The following is a 21,223-nucleotide window of genomic DNA, read 5'->3' as shown; positions in this document are numbered from 1 at the left end:
TTCTGGGAGCAGTAGTCGTTCTTAAATGATCGTCTATGTGTGGAAAGAGAAATTACTCAAAAAGCTATCTATGTATGGTGGAACAAGTGAGTATTTGATCAGTTTACTTATTATTACTCTGGCAAATATTGCGTGGCAGCCAGCATTTGTCTTGCTTTAAGCTAAAATAACTGGGGAAAATGATTCCTGGATTTTAATGAAATTTTCAAGAAATGTTCATAATGTGCCAAGGAAGGCCCCATTAATATGAATAAATCAATAAAGATCAATAAAGTACTCTTGAATCTTGAATTAAATTTTGGTGATTTTGGAGGTGATGGTCAAAGTCTTTGAACAACCCCCGTGAAAGCAAGACATTGGAGCTTCACAGTGCCTTGATTTTCTAATTAAAATCATAGACTATAATCTACTCAAACAACAACCTTCAAATACTCCAGTATTAAACCCTATTAATATTATTAATGAGGGGAAATGAGCTCCTTGGTGGAGGTCTGCCCTCTCCGAGTGCTTTGCCTCTGCTTTAGTTTGAAATCAGTTTTCAAAGTCTCATTTTTGTTCCTTCCCCTCCTTTAACCATCCAGAATGATGGAAGTTAAAAACAAGTCGCGGTTGAACTCTTCTTCTTTCGTCAAATAATATGTGAGAACAGCACAGATGGTTTTTTTTTTTTAAAACAACCAAAACTTTATTTGTATTGTCTTTATTCCACTGGCGGGGAGGAGGAGGGGGCGGAGCCTGAATTCCAAAGTGGACCGAGTTTCCTCCCAACACGTCACTCCGGGATAGGCTGCGACTATCAACACCGCCGAGTCGACGGGCTCCCAGGCTGGTTACCCACCCCTTCTACGGTAAGCAAAACCTTAAAAGCCGTCGAAATTACCCACTCATAAGAAGAACTAGTTTCTTTTCAACCGTATGCGCCACATTTGGGAGCGCTTGCCTGGCCGTGCTACGAACAGCGATGCTCGCACAACTGCGGCGGAAACTTTTGTCTTGAAGGCCTTGTTGTCGGCTGCAACAGGTCCGCGACACACTTGGCGTCAATAGAAATGTTCATCTTAGAAGTCTTGTTTTAATCTGAGTGACCGTGTGTTACCTCTTTTTTTTTTTTAATCCAGAACGGGACCTCCGAGCAGGAGAAAGTAGCCCTGCCCGTCGCGGGTTTAGACTGGAGGATTAAAGTGATCGCCAGCCCCGCAGCTTTCGTCGAAACTACCAGCGAGGATTCATGTTGTGCTGGTTAGCTAAATGCGGTACGAAGCTAAAATGATGCCGGTGAGTACTGGATTTATTCCCGCAACTTCCAGCGGTCTCCCCGGTGGTCGTGTTGTCGACACAACGATGCCGCAGTGTTGCCACCACCGCGAACGAAGTGGACATTTAAACATCGACATGGCGAATTAATGTTTGGCATTTTGCGCCTCGGGCAAGGTGTGCCGATTTTAATTACGTCATTATAGCGTTTATTTAAAGGGCTGTTCACGTGTGTGGTTACAGGCAAATTCCATGCGCGTATATTAAACGCTTAAATCTGTTTAAACCCCTCCGTGCGTGGTTTGGGCACATTAATAATCTAAGTTCATCTCTATTCTGTTGATCTGTACCGTAGCAGGTGTTAATTTTACCCCGGACACAAGCAAAGTCATCGTCCTTATCATCATCCCAGCACTTCTTTGCCTTGGCTCTGCGTGTTCTCAATTATGGAACATTAAATTCCTTATTTAAAATGTTATCTGCTCTCGGGAAGCTGCGTCTCTGCCAGGTAACTCCTGTTCGTATACTGTATATCTGTCTCAGTAAATCTCCTTGATCAGTGGATTAATCATTTGTAGCAGTGTTTGGAAGAAGCCTGGCCGGTGCGTGACCTCAGTCAGCCAGTCCCATTCAGCCATTTGTTAACAATCTCTCTTTTTGTCTAAACTAAATGACTTTTTTTCCCCCCTGGAGGAAATGTTTCCCTTTGGCCACATTAGATCTATCACAGTTTTCTCACCTGGGTGTATTTGGATGTTTGAATAAGATACAGCTACTAGTTTCCACTTGATAAACGCCTCGACACAACCGGCTTTGTTGCACGGCATTATCTGAGGGACTGCAGCCGGAGCCTGTGACCCCTCTTGCACAGGCCAGGGGCTCGGAAATGGTGAGAATGTAATGTCGTAATTAGTGGCAGGGATGGTAAATAGGGGGGTCACTGTTTGCCGAACACAATAAGCTGTAGGGGCTCTTTAACAGCATGTTGTGGAGAGCACATTGTTTGTGCGTATGCTGTTGCAGCACGCTGATAAGAGACGCGCACCCATTATTGAATCATACGACAGTATGACTCATTCACCCCTTGTTTACTGACGTCACTGCTCAAAAAACGCCTTTGTTTGATAGATATATGTTAAGGGCAGAGGTTCAATCTCCGTCTTGGCTGCCCTGACTACTTGGCTACAGGAAAATACTAAAAAAAAAAACTGGAGGAAACTTATCAATTTCCCATCCATCTCCCATGACGCTATGTGATTCCTGTGGAATTTCAAGCATATCACCTCAAAAGAGCTACCTAGTCATCATTATTGAGCATGCTCCTTATTTATCTGTAATGAGCCGCAGCAAGTGTCACTGGTGCCATACTTTGCGCTGGTGAAAATGAGATGTCAGATTTTGCTGCGTGTGTCAACAGAAACCCGAGCAGGAATTCTTTCCAGTCACCAATGAGCCTTTTGTTTTTTCTGTGCGCTAGAATGTAGCGTCTGCAATTAGGCAGAGTTATCACATCGGTGACAGCGACATTCCAAACGTTCACCCGAGGAATCCATAATTGTATAACGGGTAGAACAGGTGACGCTTAGATTTAATGATAGCTTATAGCAGCGCTGTAGGGGAGGAAAAGGCTGAGATTAATTTATCCTACTAGTATCAGAGGGTTTCATTCAAAGCAACATTCATTGAAGGTTGAATTCATCTTTAGTCAAAATCATTGTGTGTATTTGTTATTGAACCTCCTCACAGAAATTAATAATCAACAAAGTTTAATTGCCTTTAAAAGCCCCCATAAATGTTCACATATTTGTATCCCTGTTAGTTATTTCTGTGTGCTTGAAATGTGGGCATGCTGGTTTGAAGGCTCATCTCCCTTCTTTTCATATCGACTTCCATTCCTGTTCCACACAAGTGCAACGTGAACACCGGTTTTATCTGGAGTAGGAATGGAGAAGAAAGCGATAGGCTCAGCACTGCAGTGCAGTCAATGACAAGAGGCGTCCTAATCCAAGTGTCGCAGCCCGCTGCAGCTTCAATGCATCGGACAAGCTGTTTTTTCAAAGATATTGCAGCTGAATGATCGCTGCCGACCTCTCCTTCCCCTTCGCCTCTCGGCCCCCTCGCGCACGTCCAAGAAAGCGAGCGTGAGAGATGACGGGGGCTGCTTTGGCTGGGACTTGCTGCACGAGGCTGCTGCTCCGGCGTGTCATAAACACTCGCTGTAATCGTGTTTAGAGGTGACTCCTCCAACAAGACCAAGTCTGCTCATCTGCCCAGCGCAGCAATATCTGTAATTGGAACTATATTTGTGGACAGAATCCCGCAGCGCTCTGTCTAATCTGGTAAAATGCAGCCGGACATGGCCCGTCATCTCCAGCTGCTGTCACACTGCCTTACACCCCCTTTAGTTTTCCTGTTTTTCTCCAGTAACAGTGTGTAGTTGGTCATCCCGGAATATTGAGTCAAACCATCTTATTTAATGTGATTGCGTAAATTTGGATGCAATCCTGAGATTAAGTCATGAATGACCTCGTACTGTATTTAATGTCGTCGTGTGTAGCAGGGGATGGTGCGAACGTTTACCTGTGAATGTTGTTTGAAAAAACTTAAGATTCAGATTAATAAAGCTCAGTTTATCGGGTATTTTATTCAGAATATACATTAAATGAGTGTAATTTTTGTATCTGCATAACGGAAAGCACTGCCTCATGATTATTTTATACAAAAACTGTTTGAAGATGGGTGTTTAAATCATCTCCTGCATACTGGGAATAAAGCCGTGCAGATTCCAATATACTTTATTGCCTGGAGCACTATGAACTCCAGGATATAAATAACATTCACACGTTTATGCTGATCATAAATCCGGATCCAACAAACCATTTTGTATCAGTCTCCAGTGCTGCCGTCTCCTTTTTTCTTTTTCTTATCTTGTTCTTATCTAAGTAATGTTTGTGGCCTGATCATCACGTACCATCTTTGGGTGTGTCTTCCATTTTGCTCCTGTCACTTCCAGCCTATGATAAGCATAGATGATTTCCCACATGAGGCTAAATAGCTTCGATATAAGCTGCACATGTCTGTGCATCTAGGCTCCAGATTTATGGTTTGTCGTACCTCTTCTGGCCCAAAGATGCTGCACCGTGCAGTGGAAGACCAAAATGATGACCTTCCTTAGTGACAACTTCAACTTGGGGAATACAGTTTTATGTAACTGTTACGTTTAAAGTGTGTTTTTGATTTGAAAAATCCTGTTATTGCTGGATATTTCAGTTAAAGCACAAGACTTTGCGAGTTGTCTGTTTATAGCAACCAATGCTGCAGTTATAGACGTTTTGATGTATGTGACCTACCATAGAATTGACTGGCGAAAGCTAATTTCCTTCTGGCCACCACTCAGGTATATTTTATCTGAGCTATCGGTGGGAGTGGCACATACCTATAAACAAACCAATCTGGCATCACTTCTTATTGGCCACTGATACGTCTTTAAGGTGAAGACATCTTTGAGCTCATTCTCACAGAAACTGGAGAGGCTTGAAAAGCCTGTTCAGCTTTGAGCTGCATTCAACCACATCTCCTTAGATGCCTACATTTCTGACTTTAACACAAATATACTCTGAGTAAGCGGAATCACTGGCAGAAGAGAGGGTTTCCACACGAAGCCACCTTTCATGTAACCAAGGTGAAGTGAGCTTTATCGTTGTTATTCATGGTTTTTGGTGATTCTCCAGGACCCCTTCAATGAGTAGGTTAAGTGTGTGCTGCCAGCTGCTACCACTCTTTTCCTCTTAGTGCATCTTTTGTCGAGTTATATTCTTTCATGGTTGAGTGATGTACATGTTTACACTTGAGTATAAAATGTGACAAAGCATATTTTGATCCTAAATAAAGCACATCTTAAATGATTAAATATGCAGACAGCTAAAAGAACATTGTTTGTTGTGTATTCATCTAGTTGGTGTGTTGTAAAGCCATATATATTTTTAATATTGCAGATTATCTTAATCCCAGAGATATAGCCTGAGTGATTTAGCCTTATAGCTGCTCTGATTCTATCTGCAGGGCAGACTGTGGTGCAAAGGCTTTTTTTATAGGTACAAATTCCCATTTGCAGTGCTGACCCATTGCATCAGGCCAAACCACTGGGATATTGCTGATTTAGCTCTAGTAGAATTAGAAATCTGTCATTAAAATGGCAAAACAGGACAGCGGAAGCAGCTTGTCTGCTTCTCCTGTCCTGAGGCGATCTCTTCATCACATGCAGGATAGGAAGTGCAGTCCTTTTTTTTAACATTAACCATTGTGAATCTTTAATGGGCATTGAGGGATTATAGGAAAAATACCACAAAGTCAAACACTTTTGATGATCTGAGGCATCTCGAGCTGTGGAGATGAAGGTCAGCAGCAATGTGCTCACTCATCATTTCCTCCCTGGGTCATTAGATTTAGTGTTTGCTGTTGGTGAGAATCAGGCGGCGTTTGCAGCAGTGACGCTCACAAAACTCCATTTTCCTCCCTTCGGTGTTTCTCTTCAGTCCCCTGCCCCCTCCCTGACTGTGTTCTCCCTTCCACTCTGCAAATATTAACAGGGTCATTTGAAAGTCCCGTGTTGTTGAGAATCCGACAGAGCTCAGATTCAGATTTACGTCACAAACTGTTTCACTTGAATTCCCAGCTACATTTAGACAGATGAGATGTCTTCCACGCACCCAGTTTAGTCTCCAGGGTGGTCCACCGCTCTGCAATTAGCTTTTGTATGCTGTTGATAAACAGCAGAGTGATGTCTATTTTCAGCTTTTTGTACTGTAGATTACTGACAAGGATGACTAGTTGCTGACTCTGAAATATTTCATTTACATTCCCGTGGAACAAAGCAGTTGAATCAGCCAGTGAAACAATACTCTCTTGTTTCTGCATCATCGTGTGACCAAAGTCGTTGCTTTCTGTGTGTGTTTCTGGGGGCCCTTTAAGTGGGGAAGAGTTACTTGGCCACTCATTCACAAAGCTTTATTTAAAGATGAAAGCCAGTCAAAGACACTTATTTAGGGCCACTGTTCATTTTCCCAGCACACCCCACGGTTAAAAAGCAATCCTCCTCTTGCTCACCCCATGTCCTTTGTGCCTGTGTGACCCCCCCTTGACCTGTTCCCACCAGTTTTCCTGTAGCCATAGCCACTCACAACAGTCACAACTGAGTCAAACACAGAGCTCTCACACACTAATAACAATTATACTGTAACTATGGTGCTTTCTGTCTCGCTTTCACTGTTGATTAAATGAGACTTTTAATGGGTCCTAATTGGTTCATGTCCTCATCTGCGATTAGTTTAGGAAGCATATTCAGCCCTTCCCTAAATGCAGAGTAGAACAATGCTTTTTCTGGGGGATATTACATTACTGTCTGCATTTTAGGAAGTTCCCCAAGCACGTATGCATTCTAAATCTCCTCCATAAACTTGTTAAGCATGAGCGATGCCTGCTGTAAAACAGCTCGGTTTACTGCACAGTTTCATTGTTGTTTCTTCCATACCATTGGTGGAACTAACTGTTTCATTGTTCTTTTTAGATACCAGGAACTTTTATCCTATGTTCATATTTTTCTTTCTCTTTCCTGTTCTCATCAGATGTTCCTCACAGTATACCTCAGTAACAATGACCAGCATTTTACTGAGGTTCCCATCACCCCTGAGACGCTGTGCCGGGATGTGGTGGAGTTATGCAAGGAACCCGGGGAGACGGACTGCCACCTGTCTGAGATGTGGCGGGGATCGGGTAACTTAGTCTGCCTCTTGACTAATTCTCCACAATGGCGCATATATTTTCAGTCGCTTGCCATTTTTAATTTTGGAATATTACTGCATCTCAGTGGACCTTTATTCATTTTAATGCCAAAAAAGCTGCCTTTCTTTTTTTTTTTTCTCCAAGAAAATTAGATATGGAGATTAGCTATCTGGTCAACTACCTCATTTTTGAGTAGGCTTATCTCTTCAGGTCTGCAACACAAATGCAGCAAAGCCCATAATCTCTGTAACAAACATGGTCTCCAAGCCATCTCTCACATCCCTCAGGTGAAGATCGGGGGTTGAGATTTCCTTCCCATCTCAATTTTCCTCCTCCCTTCTTTGAGAGCCGTGAGGTATTCAAAACCAAAGCCAGGCTTCATAGTTGTTTCCATGGTAATGCTCCTATAAGGGGGAATAAAGTGCCAATTACTGTGTTTGAGCACTTTCACAAGGAGTCTGAAAACGGACTACTAACAGCTGAAAAGATTCTAATTTGCATCTGTTTTCCAGCTATATCCTCACTGCTGACTTCAAAACAAAGCAGCTGCATTTAAAATGCAAATCTATAGATGTTAATCAACTTTTCTGCCGCAGTACCTTTATAAAATATCTTAGAACTCACTGAACTCCTTCATTGTATTACCAGTATGTCGTCCTTTTTTGAACAAAGTGTCCTTAGAATGAAGAACCTGCATGATGAATATCTAATGAGCATAATTGCAACCACTTACAGCACACAATTATTTTACTGCCTCACAGGAGGATACATCAGTATTTTAATTTCAAATGGTCATATCTGAATGAACGCGACAGTTGTCTGCACATGTAACCGAACTGTAGTTTGAGAAGCTTCACATCATCAGTGGAATTATATTAAACTTTCACATGTGATTTTGCAAATTCTTACCACAGAGCGAGCTGTTGGTGACGGGGAGAGAATGTTTGACCTTCTCCAACGATGGGGACAACACCGGCCAGAGGTGCGCTTTTTTCTGCGCCACAATCGGGCTCCTAGCCGGGAACAGGGTAAGTGTCTGTTCACTCCTGGATCCAGTCACATCCTACATCTTCCAGAATTAAGAGTTGTACACGATGTACTAAGAACAAGGACGATGATTGTAGAAGGCATTTGACACCAATATATTAAATTTGATAGATGCCTAAAGCTCTGTAAAATGCATACCTCATTCATTTTAAAAAAACCTGTCTTTAAAATAGGTCTTTTTTTTTCTTTTTTTTTTAAAAAGGTAGAATAAAACAATTCCTGCCTATACTCATGTGCTGGCTTTTGAGAACAGGGTGCTGAAGTAAGGTACCGGTATTCTAAATTGGTCTGCTTCAAATCCTGCTTTAGTCGTTGGAGTCCAAAGGGTCACATCATCATAAGCCCATTACTTTTCAGTTTCTTTAAGACCACAGAAAACTCTAATATTTAAATCACACGCTATCCTCTCAGCCCTCAGTTACGCAACTAAACCCTTTTACCTCTCACAGCTCAAGTCTGGACTGAGGATTAGATGTCCGCTTTTTCTTCCTGTTATCTTCCTCCTCTTGTTTTCCCACACTCTTACCTTTGCTCTCCTTAGACATTGGGTTACATTTTTGATATTTTTAATCCCAGTCAATAATTTCACTCTTGCGCCTGCTGTGTTTGAATGTAATTTTCTAGAAAGCGTGTAGTTAATGAGTCTTTTCACTGTTGAATTATCAAGTTTCTGATTATATACAGGTGCTTTTTTTCCATCAAATAAACCTAAAACACATGTATTTAGCATAGCACAGAGCCCCAACTATAGGTCTATTGACAGCCATAAAATGTTCTAAACAGTTGCCATAAGTCAAGGGTCATCTAAAACTATTATGCAAGTTATCCCAGCAAACGTGTACATTCTGTCAAATGCTACGTGCATGATTGGATAAAGAGATTCATGCGCTTATTCATATTTCAGATGGTTGTTTTACTTTAAACGTGAGCCTAATTTTAAGTTACAACGCACAGATAGCAGCAAGAAAACTAAAGTCATGCACAAATCACTGTAGATTTAGATCTATTCACCACTGTCCAACAACATTAGAGAAACCTTTAAAACATTAAAACTTTATTTTTGGAAGTCAAGAATGGTGGAATATGTTTAGACAATCAGCTGTATTGATTTTTGGGGAGTGAACTGATAAAGCACACTATGATATTTAAATTGTCCCCTGGTTAGTCTTGTCTAATACATGTTTCCTTTTCTCAGCTGGCTCAAGAGGCTTAGAGCCAAAGAGGAATGGGGTTAAAGCTCCGCAAGACAGACGAATGGAAAATGGGGTGAGTAAAATAAAGGGCATTTGATATTCTGCAATTTTATTTCGTTTGTGTCTTTGGCGAGGAAAAAAAACCATGTTGCCGTTTCTTCCTTTAAATGTGTATTTAATGATGTGCATTCTCCTCAAAGGTGACCACACCACGCATGGATATGACACTGGCTGAACTACAAGAGATGGCTGCCAGACAGCAGCAGCAGATAGAAGCCCAACAACAGCTACTTGCTTCTAAGGTTTGTGAAAGCACAAGATGAAAGGTTGGAGCGGGTACAGAAATCAGTTGAAACGCAGGATACAAAAGCTGCATTGACGGAGATAAAAGCAAAAGCGAGAGGAGGAGAGGGTCAAAATAATCGGGCAACAATAAAGTAGATGTAGTTTTGAGAATGTGGGGAGATACATTACTCAGAAGTATATGGACAAAAGCATGAAAGAGAATGGAATGTACATGTAGGCTCTGACTCACAGGTGATATATGGATGGCTGAAACTGCCGCCTGCCTTTTCTTTCCTGTCTGGACTCATCTGGTAGTTTATTACTTTTTGTCCATCATTTCCGTTGCTTGTTAGCTGTCAATTAGCAACAGAGACTCGGTTTTGTGTTTCCAATTGTATTTTGATGCACTGATAAAGACAGTGGAAGAAAACAGAAAGAAGAAACTGCATCTATGTAGTTCTGTAAACCTGCACCACAGGTTTCTAGGTTTTGTCCTTGGCTCACTTTTGCATTCCAAACTATGCAAGTGTTCTCACTGTATGCCCGAGGATAAAGGAGCAAGTTAAAAGTTAAGTTTAAAATAAACTGACATTACCATTTTTAAACAAAGCGTGTGTTCTTTTTTATAACAGGGAACATCTATTATGTGTCAGTTAATATTGATATTTTAATTACTCACCATCCAATGTTCTTTTAAACCCTATTTACAACGTGAGCATGTTCTCTGTGGTAGAGTACTCACGAAAAAAAGTTAACAAAGAGGTGTTTGTTTGGTCGTCATGCTGACCTTTGCTCCCCGGTCCCGGTTATCCCCAGGAGCAGCGACTGCGTTACTTGAAGCAGCAGGAGCAGCGTCAGCTTCAACAGGCCTCTGAACAGGAGAAGCTGCAGCGCCTTCGAGAGAATATCGACAATCAGGAAACGCGACTCAAGAAGGTGCGGGCCCTCAAGGGCCAGGTGGAGCAGAAGCGCCTCAGCAATGGCAAACTGGGTAAGCCCATCAGTGCGCTCATTTAGTTTGGCATAGAATGCACGACAAGTTCAAGTCTTATTTGAGGATTTGATGATTTCCTCCCCCTTGTTGCTTCTGTCTGTCTTTGGTTCCCTGTCTCCACTTCACTCATTCCCTCCAGTGGAGGAGATAGAACAGATGAACAACCTATTCCAGCAGAAGCAGCGAGAACTAGTGATGGCTGCCACCAAGGTTGAGGAACTGAACCGACAGCTGGAACTGCTTAAAACTAGCAAAATGGAAAACTTCAATGACAACCAGAGCTCTGTGGCAGAGTTAGACCGCCTCTATAAGGAGCTGCAGGTGTGCAAAAAAGAGATATTTTAGGGAAAAAAATCTGCATCACTACACATTGCAGCTTGTAAGTTCTTGTTTTTTTTAACATTGAATAAGCTGTTTTTATTTATCTTCTTTCACCTTGCTGCATGACAGCTGAGGAATAAGCTCAACCAGGATCAAAACTCCAAGTTACAGCAACAGAGGGAGAACTTGAACAAACGCAACCTCGAGATAGTTTCCATGGACAAACGCATCAGTGAGCTCCGGGATCGGCTGTGGAAGAAAAAGGCAGCCCTGCAGCAAAAGGAGAACTTGCCTGTAAGTATTTTTTTCATATAGAATGTATAATCATAACAGGACAGAGAATGTCATCCTACATCACGTCCTACATAACGTGACTTATTTTAATAACAATTAATGAGACTGCATTTGTGGATGTCTACAAGTTTGTAATGTAAGTGGATTTAGCCAGAGCTCCCCCTAGTGGTAACGAACGCTATCTGTATCTCTACATCTGAAAGCCGGAGATGTCCTGGTTCTCAGAATCCAGCTATGCCAGTGTAAGGCACCTCAACCTCGTCTAACCTCTTGGTGGAAAAATCACTTTGACTCCCCAACTTCTATCTTCCTAGTTCCACAATTTGATCTCTCTCTGTCAAAATTAGTTGGTAGGACTGATCATTGTTTCAATCACATCACAGAGGTCACACAACCATTTCTACAGTCAGCTTCTCCATCCCATCTGGCAGTATAAAACAAATCCTGGTGATGAGGGAGGAGCAATGAGCACTGGCCGATGGGCAGGAATGTCAGAGGAGACGTTATCTTTTCTGGCTGCTCCCCTGACAGGAAAAAGCAAAACCCCAAGAAGAAATCTTACTGATACATTTTGGCTTTTCAAAAAACAGGGGTTCATCACATCACTAATTAAATGCCTATGAACGTTTTGTGATGACTGCCTGGTTTCGCCATGCTCCTCGGTCTCTCTGACCCTATCCAGGAGTTATGTATGCCGGTTGCGATGGGACTGATCCTGCTCACTAAGACTTGAGAAATAAAGGAAACGGGCATATTCATTCTGACGGTGTGATGGATAATTTTGTGTTTTCAAAGGTCAAAGGTCAAGGTCAAATAACTTGTGGTTTTACTCTTCTTCCTGTGGCAGTTTAAATCAGCATGTTCTCCTGCATAGAACATTCTCTTATATAACAAGGGTGTTAGTCTGGTCTTTAATAATCGACTACTCAAACACTGTAATTTCAGAAGTATTCATTTACTTAAAATAATTTACTTCTTTTCTCCGATGTAACTACTGTTTCGGTAGAATATTTAGTATTTTCCTATCAAGCGTACTGTTCTGCACTTCAAAGGAGTTTCAATACACTAAATTGATGACAGCCCAATTTCTCACTACAGAACACAGAAAGGTGTGTGCATGTGTGCGTGCATGTGTTGGAGCTGAGGGTATCAAGAGGTTCTAGCAAGGAGGTGGTTTACTCACCACTGTGCTTGGAATCCTAATGAGCAGATCCATTTACATCAGTACAAAGACACAGAACATCCAAGCTACTCTCCTCAACTGGAGGGGCGAGTGTGTGAGTGGCATCAGCCCACAGCAGTAATAACTATACTGACTGAAGAGCTGCCAGACCCAAGTCACAGCACTCTGCCTGGGATGACTAGTTCAGGGAACATCACGAGGCGAATATTCAGTTGGAGGAGGTAGCTTATTCGGCATTTTGAATTGCTATTGCATATTTGTGTTTTTTTTGTTTTCCAAGAATGGCTATCCTGGTAGAGAATGGGCTTCAAAAGACACTCATCCTCAGGTAATTCATCCGTTAATAGAACCAAATTTTATGTATATGTTCGTGAGAAGCGGAGGTTTTTGCCACTTTCTTGCATCAACCTCGAATAATTTGAAAACTAATTTTTTTTGTAAGATGTTGTATTTTATTGGAGACAGGGGTGATGTTTTTATGGTCCGTTAAAACAGTTATAATCTATATTTAATGCTTTTTCTGTATAAATGGTAGATTATTTATTTTAAAAAAAAGAAGCTATCCGTTCGAGTGGGTCTAGGCAGGTCTTACAGAGGACAGGTTAAACATTTTCTTATGTGTGACCCTACCACTAGTGTCAGCTGAAATTTGGCTAAATTGGAGGGGGGGGGGGCACTTTCATGTCGACATAATGGCATCAACCTGGTTTTCCATCCCTCACTGGCCCTTCTGCACAATTGTCCCTTCTGGAAATACATCTACCGTACTGTTATAGATTCTTCCTGTTTGTTAAAAAATTATAATCCTTTTTAATACACAGCTGCCCACTGATGGACAAGCCGGTCAGCACACAGGCCCATCTCGGGTCGCGGCGGTCGGCCCTTACATCCAGTCATCCACCATGCCCCGTGGCCAAGTGAGGCAAGACCCGTTGGTAAAACCAGCTTACCCAGACGGCACCGCCACCCTACCAGCTCACGACCCCAGAAGCCACTCGGGCACAGGTGAATATGTAGTCAGACAATACCGGCGTTCACTGAGCTGCCATTTCTTCAGTCTCCATTGTTACTACCGGTATATTTAAGTTAAATCTGACAGTTGATCAGATCACAATTAAACAGAACTTTTCCCGATAGTTCATTGTGTATGTCGTAAGAGAGTTGATGACTTGTAGTTACAGTTTTAATCGATGTCCTGCAGCTGGAACAGAGGAGTCACAGGCACCTGATTGTTGTGATGTCACCCTTAGCTCGGAAGGTACTGAGTTACCTTCTGGATGGTGTGCTGTGGTCTTTCATTGCTGAGCCTCCACGTCTCAGTCTTTTTTCCTTCCTTAATACGATCTGCTGTGGAGTGTCTTGGTCTGTTTCTCTTCAATTGCATTAGTTTGCACAGCTGTGGTGACATAGTGATTTATCTGTACACAGGAAAATCATCAGATATGATGATTGTTGCACATACGTCCCTTTATTATATTTCTTATGATCAATGATCAATCATGGCAGACTAGATCAGCACATCCAATGCAAATGCCTTTTTCAGGCTCTTTATGCAGGGGTTTTTCCACTCTGCATCACTAAATCACAAGTGCATTTCATGGTATTAAAAATGTATGATCTGGCTACAGAATTAATTGCAACAACCAGCAGAGGAGGGAATTGCCTCTCCATTCTTCCTTTTCTTTCCTCCTCATTAGCCGCTGTTTTTAACTGCACAACCATATAAAAGAAGAAAGCCTGCTGAGTTAAATTGCAGAATTTGGAGATAAAAAGGATATAAATAGGCTTATGTCAAGTTCAATTTAAGCAGCGGTATGTTGTGTAGTGTATAGAAGGCTACTGAAGCCCACCTTGGTTTCTGTGGCCCGTCAGTGGGGGGTCCTGTCCAGGCTCGCCAACATGTCTGACACAAAGGGAGAGTAAGGCAAATCTGTTTGTTTTTTCTTGTCTTTCCAATGCGCCTTCCTCAGAAGCCGTGTTGTTGTTTAAGCCTCTGAAAGAGCTGCGGGCTAAGAGAAAAGGTACACACCTGGTTGGTCTGCATGCTTGTGCATTTTTAGAAACTTTTTTTATCAGTGTGTGGTTTGTATGAGAGTAAATCTCACTGAGAAGATGAAAAGGCTGAAACTATTCATCTTTGCCTCGTGTCCAGTGCGCTTCCTTTGCTGTTTCTGTGTGAAAGTGTGCGGTTCGAGCTTGTGTCTCACTGAACGGGTCGGTTGAAACAGACGACCTTCAGTCAAACTGGCGCCCTGTGTTGATTCTGACAAACGCGCTGGGATGTTGTGAGCAGAATCTTTCTGTGTTACTTTAAGGGTAAGGAGATCTGTTTGCATCCCCCGTCACTCCACTGGACATCACTGAGTTTATATCATTTTTAAAGATAGCCCTGTTGGCTCTCTGTTTCGCAGGTTATACAGTAGGTTATCGCTCACTGGGGTCTCATCATTTGATTGAGGATATCTGAATTCAAAATGTCACTTCAGATTACAATAAACAATCTTTTGCCTGGATGTGAACTTGGTTTATTGTATTGATCTTGACAAATGATAGATAACTAGTTGCGTTTGGTATTGTGCAGTAATTGTCATCTGCTGCAGATCTGCATTCATCATTATGCAAATAATTGACACCTGATGTGATGTGTAAATACATTTCAATATATGTTCATTCTCTTTTTTTCTTCTTTATTCTCTTCTAATGTGCCTGCATTAGGACTTCAGCCCTCCAAGCTGGCAGACTGGAGTTCTTCAGGTCCAGAATGTAAGGCCAATGGTCACGGTTCATCTTCCACGCTGCCACGAATGAGCTCTCTGTCCACTGCAGCTGCAGAACAAGGTAGAGAACATAGACATGGTCGCGGGGCCTGAAATCTGGAAAACCAACACATGCAATGACACGCTGTGCTCAAATGATTTGGTTTAGACTTTTATGATTCACACTTTCATGGCATTAAACTTGATACTGCTTCTTCATCTGCTCCTCTCATAGATGATATTAAACTGAAGGGGGACAGGAAAGTGCGTCCATTTTCCATGTTTGAGCCAACAGAGGTTCCCACCACCTCACTACGGAAAAACCAGAGCAGCGACGATCTGGTCAGAGATGCTCAGGTGAGATGAAAACAGGATTTTTCTTCTCTGGGGAAAGAAACACCATCCACATTTTCCCCACCTATGACGTCTGTATTGTGGTTCAATATTTGTTAAGCACAAATATTACCAGACAGGATGTCTATTAGTGTAGCATATTTCTAATTTGCCGTTTCTTTCCTCATCTCCATTTCTTTAGTCTGCTCCAAAAGCTCCAGTCAAAGTGCCCCCTCCTGTCCCCACCAAACCCAAAGGCCCCACAATTGTGCCATACTGCAAGCCAGGGCTCAACACAGGAACCTTCCCTAAAGCCAAGCCCCACAACCAGCAGCCCCAGAGTGCACAGGGCCGCAGCCCTCTCCTACCCTCTCAGAGCCAGACTCTCCCCCTCCCCACGAAGCAGGACACCCCACCTGCGGCAACAGTACGCCCCTTCACTCCAGAACTACCCTCTTCCAAAGACTCCAGCCTGAGTAAGCCGCAGACCTTAGCAGCCAGTTCCATCTACTCCATGTACACGCAGCAGCCTGGCACAGGGAAGCCCTTCCAGCCTGGGGTGCAGGGAGCTCTCAACAGGTCTCAAAGCCGCACAAACGGATTTGTCAGCGGTAAGAACCGACCGTTGCAGCAACACTCTCGCAGAAGTGACTAGCCTGTATGGCCCGAATAGGATTTTATCATTTTAGTTGCTGTTCGTTTTCTGCATGTGGATGAAAAGTCTTCACTCCTGTTTCCTGTGTTTTATTCTAGTTTATGGAAAACCGGTCATTCCGAGTGGAGGCTCCCCACATCCTGAAAACCCTTACATGGAACGTCGCTCCCCTGCCCCGGAATCTGAAGTAGACCACAGCGGAGCGAATGGTGTTGCTCCACACCTTCCTGAGGGCCCTCAGCCTGAAACGGAACGCATCCCCCGGCCCCTCAGCCCCACCAAGCTACTTCCCTTCATTTCCAACCCCTACAGGCATCAGAGCGATGGCGACCTGGAAGCTCTAAGGAAAAAACTTTACAATGCTCCGAGGCCATTGAAGAAGCGAAGCTCCATCACCGAACCCGAGGGGCCGGCAGGGCCCAACATTCAGAAATTGCTCTACCAAAAAACCACACTGGCAGCTATGGAGACCACTGTGACCACACCCACCACTCCCACCTTCGCCGGTGAAGCAGAGAAGGCAGCAGAGGAGTCTGTGGCGCCTCCTGCTCCGAGTCCTTTGGAGAACAACCCCCCAGAGATGGGACAGATGCTGGAGGAAGAAAACCTGCCTTCTCACATCTCAGGGGGCACCATCCCCATTCCCCCTCCTGCTGACCAGACCAAACCGCCTCCAGTAATTCCAGAGAGCGAGCAAATTATCCCTCCTCCTCCTCCATCTCACCCAGCGCCCAGGTTTGACGACGCTCTCTTCCCACCTCCACCCCCTCCTGGCTTGGACGACATGCCCAGCCTACCTCCTCCACCTCCAGAAGGTTTCCTAGAAGAGTTCCCTCCCTACCCTCCACCCCCGTACCCCAGTGGAGCGGAACAGGACAGCCTGGGAGATGACACCTTTAACATGAAGGCACCGGAGATCACCGGCCAGTTCACGTTACCACCGGTATGATTCATCATTCTTCACTGCCGCGTCCTCATTTTCTTTGTATGTTCTGTTGTTTTCCTCCATTGAGAGTATTTTTTATTGATCACTGCAGGTGTAGGTTTCTTTGATTGTTTGCTAGCGCTAATTGTATCTAAGCCTCGTCACACGTCCGTTGTCGGTTAGTTCCTCATGACTGTGCACGCTCTGCACCAGTGATACGCTGCTATGTTATGCAAACAGGTAATACCTAATGAGTGCTTCCATTGTTTCCTCAGAAAATAGGCCTCCTTCAGCTTCCAGTAAGAGGATACCATCCTGTTTTTGCTACTTTGTGCGTTAAAAGCAAACAGTGTTGCATGCTGTTGTTAATCTGTGAGTGAGTTCTTTGTCGGGAAAGAGACGCGTTTTACCCTAATAAGGCCCAGCAATAACAAAGGTTTTATGGCCTATTTTCTCAGCAGTTCCCTTGTTTTGTCATGTCCAGTCAAATCCATGTGGTTGCATAATCAGGGTTTCAGCAAAAGGAGTGTGTTTATACAGCTTGTGTTAATAACCCGGATCACCAATAGGCGTGGAACATTTATTCCATTTCAGCCACCACCGTAGCTGGAAGGATTCAGCGTGCAACGCTACATCCTGGGGCTGTAAATTTACGTCTGAGGGTTGAGATCACTGTGTGATGTGCGATCACGGTTGTGTGTTTAGGGAAAGAGGACCAACTTGCGTAAACTTGGATCCGAACGCATTGATCACAGCATGAGGGTGAAGTTCAACCCCCTGGCTCTGCTGCTGGACTCTTCTCTGGAGGGAGAATTTGACCTGGTCCAGAGAATCATCTATGAAGTAAGACGTCGTCTCTTTAAAAAAACCTCTTTCCTCTCTCTCCTTCCTCGGCTGCTTTATATCATTTGAAAACGGTTTAAACAGCTGATTTAGATTTTTTTGATCTCCACAGGTGGAGGATCCCAGTCTGCCGAATGATGAAGGCATCACCGCTCTGCACAACGCCGTCTGCGCCGGCCACACCGAGATCGTCAAGTTCCTGGTTCAGTTTGGCGTCAACGTGAACGCTGCTGACAGTGACGGATGGTGAGTTTTCCAGCGTTTGAATCCCGCCAAAACCTTTCCTTCCCAGATGCCTTTAATTGATTTATTATGCTTTTTTTAAACACGACATCAGGACACCTCTTCACTGCGCCGCGTCCTGCAACAACGTGCAAGTGTGCAAGTTCCTGGTGGAGTCGGGGGCGGCGGTGTTCGCCATGACGTACAGCGACATGCAGACGGCTGCTGACAAGTGCGAAGAGATGGAAGAAGGCTACACCCAGTGCTCCCAGTTCCTCTATGGTCAGTAAAGGCTGGTTTAACTTCATCAGGCGTTCGTTTCAAATGCTAAATTGTGAGTTTCTGATGTTTTGCATATTTAATTAAAATGATCCTCCCCCCCCAGGAGTGCAAGAGAAGATGGGCATCATGAACAGGGGTATGGTCTACGGGCTGTGGGACTACGCTGGTGAAAACCCTGACGAACTGCCCTTCCACGAGGGCGACTGTATGACCATCGTCCGCAGGGAAGACGAGGATGAAATCGACTGGTGGTGGGCGCACATGGGCGACGCGGAGGGATACATTCCTCGCAACCTCCTCGGGGTGAGTCGCGAGTCGGAGCCATTACCGCTGAGGTGGCAGCGATATCGGGAGTGTGTTTCCTAATGCCTCGTTATCTTGCAGCTCTACCCCAGGATAAAGCCAAGACAGAGAACCCTGGCCTGAAGCACCAACACCCCCGCACAATCTGCTCTGCTACACATCAGAACACACCAACAAAAGGACTAGCAAAGAGGACGCAGCCGAAACGAAGAGATGACCTCACATATGAAGGATTGAAGTATGAGCTCTGGCACTTTTTTATGTACCTACAACAGAAGCATTGTCCCTTTATCCCTGTTGGCAATTTCTGCATCATTCCTCTGTTTCTGCTGTTTTTATATTACTGTATGAAGCTATTTCTAAAGTGACAGGAGCCCAAATGATGGGATATAAATGGAACTAGCAGTATTTTTGTTGCCTGTTTTTCTTTTTTTCTTTCTTTTTTTTTTTAACATCTTTAGCTACCCTTTCAAAACTTCTGGGCCGATTGATTTTGTGACACACTTGGACACCACTACAGCGTCAACGGAGTGTGTAAGCAGGACGACAAGGCTTTTGAAAACACTACAGTACTGTGACAATCTTCAGGGGCTCATGTTATCTACTACGCCCTTGTGTGTGTGTGTGTGCGTGTGTGTGTGTATGCGCTAGTGGAGTCGAGCTACGTGCCACAGTTTTCGATTTCTCTCTCTAGTCGTTGCTATTTTGAAAACCAATAAGTTTTCCTGCAACGGTGCATCGTTGAGATGCCACAAATGCTCTGTACATATATTTCTACCACGTGTACTAGTGAAATATTACTGTAGGAGTAGTATTGAGTAAAGTGAATCTTCAATCACCTAAGAGGCCCTTTGACAGATGTGAGGCAATATGGATCTATATTTTATTACAAACATTCCATGGCTAAAGAAGAAGCAGGAGAGTAGTACTGTACACGTCTTTAGTCACTTTTGACATCACAAAATGACAAAATCAGGAGAAAAAAAAGAGACCACAATCGTATAAACTGCACTCACCACACATCTGTTAATGTAGATGTATTTATTTTTCTTACTTTTTCTTTTGCTCTCTTTTTTTTTGTCTTAATCAAAAATATGTTGTAGCATTTCAAACATTTACAATAAAATACTTTGTATTAATTTTACATTGTTCTTCATTGGACCATCGGTGTGGATTTGTTTTCCAGTGGTAGTAAAGGTGAGCAGATTCCAGTTATTCTCTGAACTATACAGAAGAAAATTATGATGATAAATGATGACCTATGGCTTAATTTATTTATAGTCAACAGAAGCACTTCAGTGATTGTAGAATGTTGTGTATTATTCCATTGGATTGTGGTATTCATTTATTTGTTCTTGTTAAAAATGAAAGCTTCCATTTGAAGTTAATCAACTTGGTACCCGTGGAAACCTTTTAGGCGCCTAGAATATTGCCTATATTTCATTATTTTTTAGTACTGTATTATTAGCAGTGGATAAACTAACTTAAGTGACTCTAGTGCACTAACGTGCTGGACCGCTAATGCGGCGTTTGCTGCCCTCTACTGGACATGTACGGTAGTTTAGCTCATTACGGGCACATTTAATCTAATTAATTACTTGGACATTCGCACCATTATTTTTGTTTTACCTTTTCTTTTGACATAAGTAAATAAAATTGATTATTAATATAAACTGAAATTGAAACGCAGAACTTGAGCTTTAAGTGTTTTTTGTACAATTTTGTTTTCAAAAAATACTGCATTTACAATTTTAAGATTTCCAGACATTTTTATCTTTTCGTGGTTATTTTCTAATTGACAGTTTCCATCCAGCCAATAATAAGCGAGGGCAAAGCTCTAGACAGATCATCGTGAGACCTTTATACGGTCGTTTAATTGAATTTAGTGAAGAGATGCAGAGATTTCTGCTCTGTATTATCCGTTGTAAACATAGTCTTGCACAATTGTGTTTATCTCTCTATTGTGTTTGTGCATGCAATCAGGTTCTTTCTAGAATTACATAGCATTACTATTTACTGGAAGAAGTGCTCCATAATGAAGACCGCCTAAATGTGCAGAATATACAGCTAAAGCAAATGCTCAGATAAGTCTTTTGTAGTTTCTGCAGTTTTGTGAAGCATTTTAAATAATCATCCCACGGTTTCTACATTAACAATATAAGAAACACCACATTTACAATTTAATTATTAAAAATACTTATAGAATTTATATTATAACTATGAAATTTTTGTTACAATTCTGACAAGTTCCCATAAAATCCAGTTAGACGTGGCACTGACACATGGTGTCTGCTCCTAATGAGTTATTAAAAAGCCAAGGTGCGAGTAAAATCACAGTATTTCCTTCTAAATGTGGCTGAACGTGATCTTATAAACCACAAACTACTATGCTCCAACACACAAGCCATTCCAAGTGTCATGTGGGATCAATAGATAAATAGATCTTTTCAGTCTTCGCACGCCTGTAATTCCTGTCCCTGCCACAAGGTGGCAGCGCGAGGCCACGCGCAGCCGTTGAACGGGGCGCGGGTCAGACCGCGAGCAATGCAACC

The 21,223-nt window shown here is 43.0% G+C and overlaps 1 protein-coding gene across 3 annotated transcripts; it reads left to right on the top strand.

Moving 5' to 3' along the window:
• The first annotated feature begins 710 nt into the window (after positions 1–710).
• Positions 711–19,815, top strand: LOC130533822 (apoptosis-stimulating of p53 protein 2-like). 3 transcript variants are annotated; one of them, XM_057047528.1, is made up of 21 exons: positions 711–848; positions 1,119–1,275; positions 6,879–7,026; positions 7,950–8,063; positions 9,278–9,348; positions 9,476–9,577; positions 10,377–10,551; positions 10,694–10,875; positions 11,005–11,169; positions 11,373–11,411; positions 12,633–12,680; positions 13,174–13,357; positions 15,068–15,190; positions 15,344–15,465; positions 15,644–16,052; positions 16,195–17,039; positions 17,727–17,864; positions 17,977–18,110; positions 18,202–18,368; positions 18,472–18,671; positions 18,753–19,815. In XM_057047528.1, the coding sequence occupies exons 2-21, from the start codon at positions 1,249–1,251 to the stop codon at positions 18,792–18,794; spliced, it is 3,435 nt and encodes a 1,144-aa protein (XP_056903508.1). In that variant the 5' UTR covers positions 711–848; positions 1,119–1,248; the 3' UTR covers positions 18,795–19,815. The 3 variants fall into 3 exon arrangements, with proteins under 3 accessions (XP_056903508.1, XP_056903509.1, XP_056903510.1); XM_057047529.1 differs by lacking the exon at positions 11,373–11,411; XM_057047530.1 differs by lacking the exons at positions 11,373–11,411; positions 12,633–12,680.
• The last annotated feature ends 1,408 nt before the right edge of the window (positions 19,816–21,223 follow it).

This window comes from Takifugu flavidus, chromosome 11 (genome assembly GCF_003711565.1).
Source record: "Takifugu flavidus isolate HTHZ2018 chromosome 11, ASM371156v2, whole genome shotgun sequence".
NCBI lineage: Eukaryota > Metazoa > Chordata > Actinopteri > Tetraodontiformes > Tetraodontidae > Takifugu > Takifugu flavidus.
The sequence above is the reverse complement of the archived record's forward strand: the minus strand, read 5'-3'. Positions and strand labels throughout refer to the sequence as shown.

Bases quoted from the DNA above. Each gene is read 5' to 3' on its own strand.
- LOC130533822 (XM_057047528.1), top strand. From the start codon at position 1,249: ATGCGGTACGAAGCTAAAATGATGCCG. The intron at 12,681-13,173 runs GTAATTCATCCG...TTTAATACACAG, and splicing joins CAAAAGACACTCATCCTCAG to CTGCCCACTGATGGACAAGC. The intron at 18,369-18,471 runs GTCAGTAAAGGC...CTCCCCCCCCAG, and splicing joins GTGCTCCCAGTTCCTCTATG to GAGTGCAAGAGAAGATGGGC.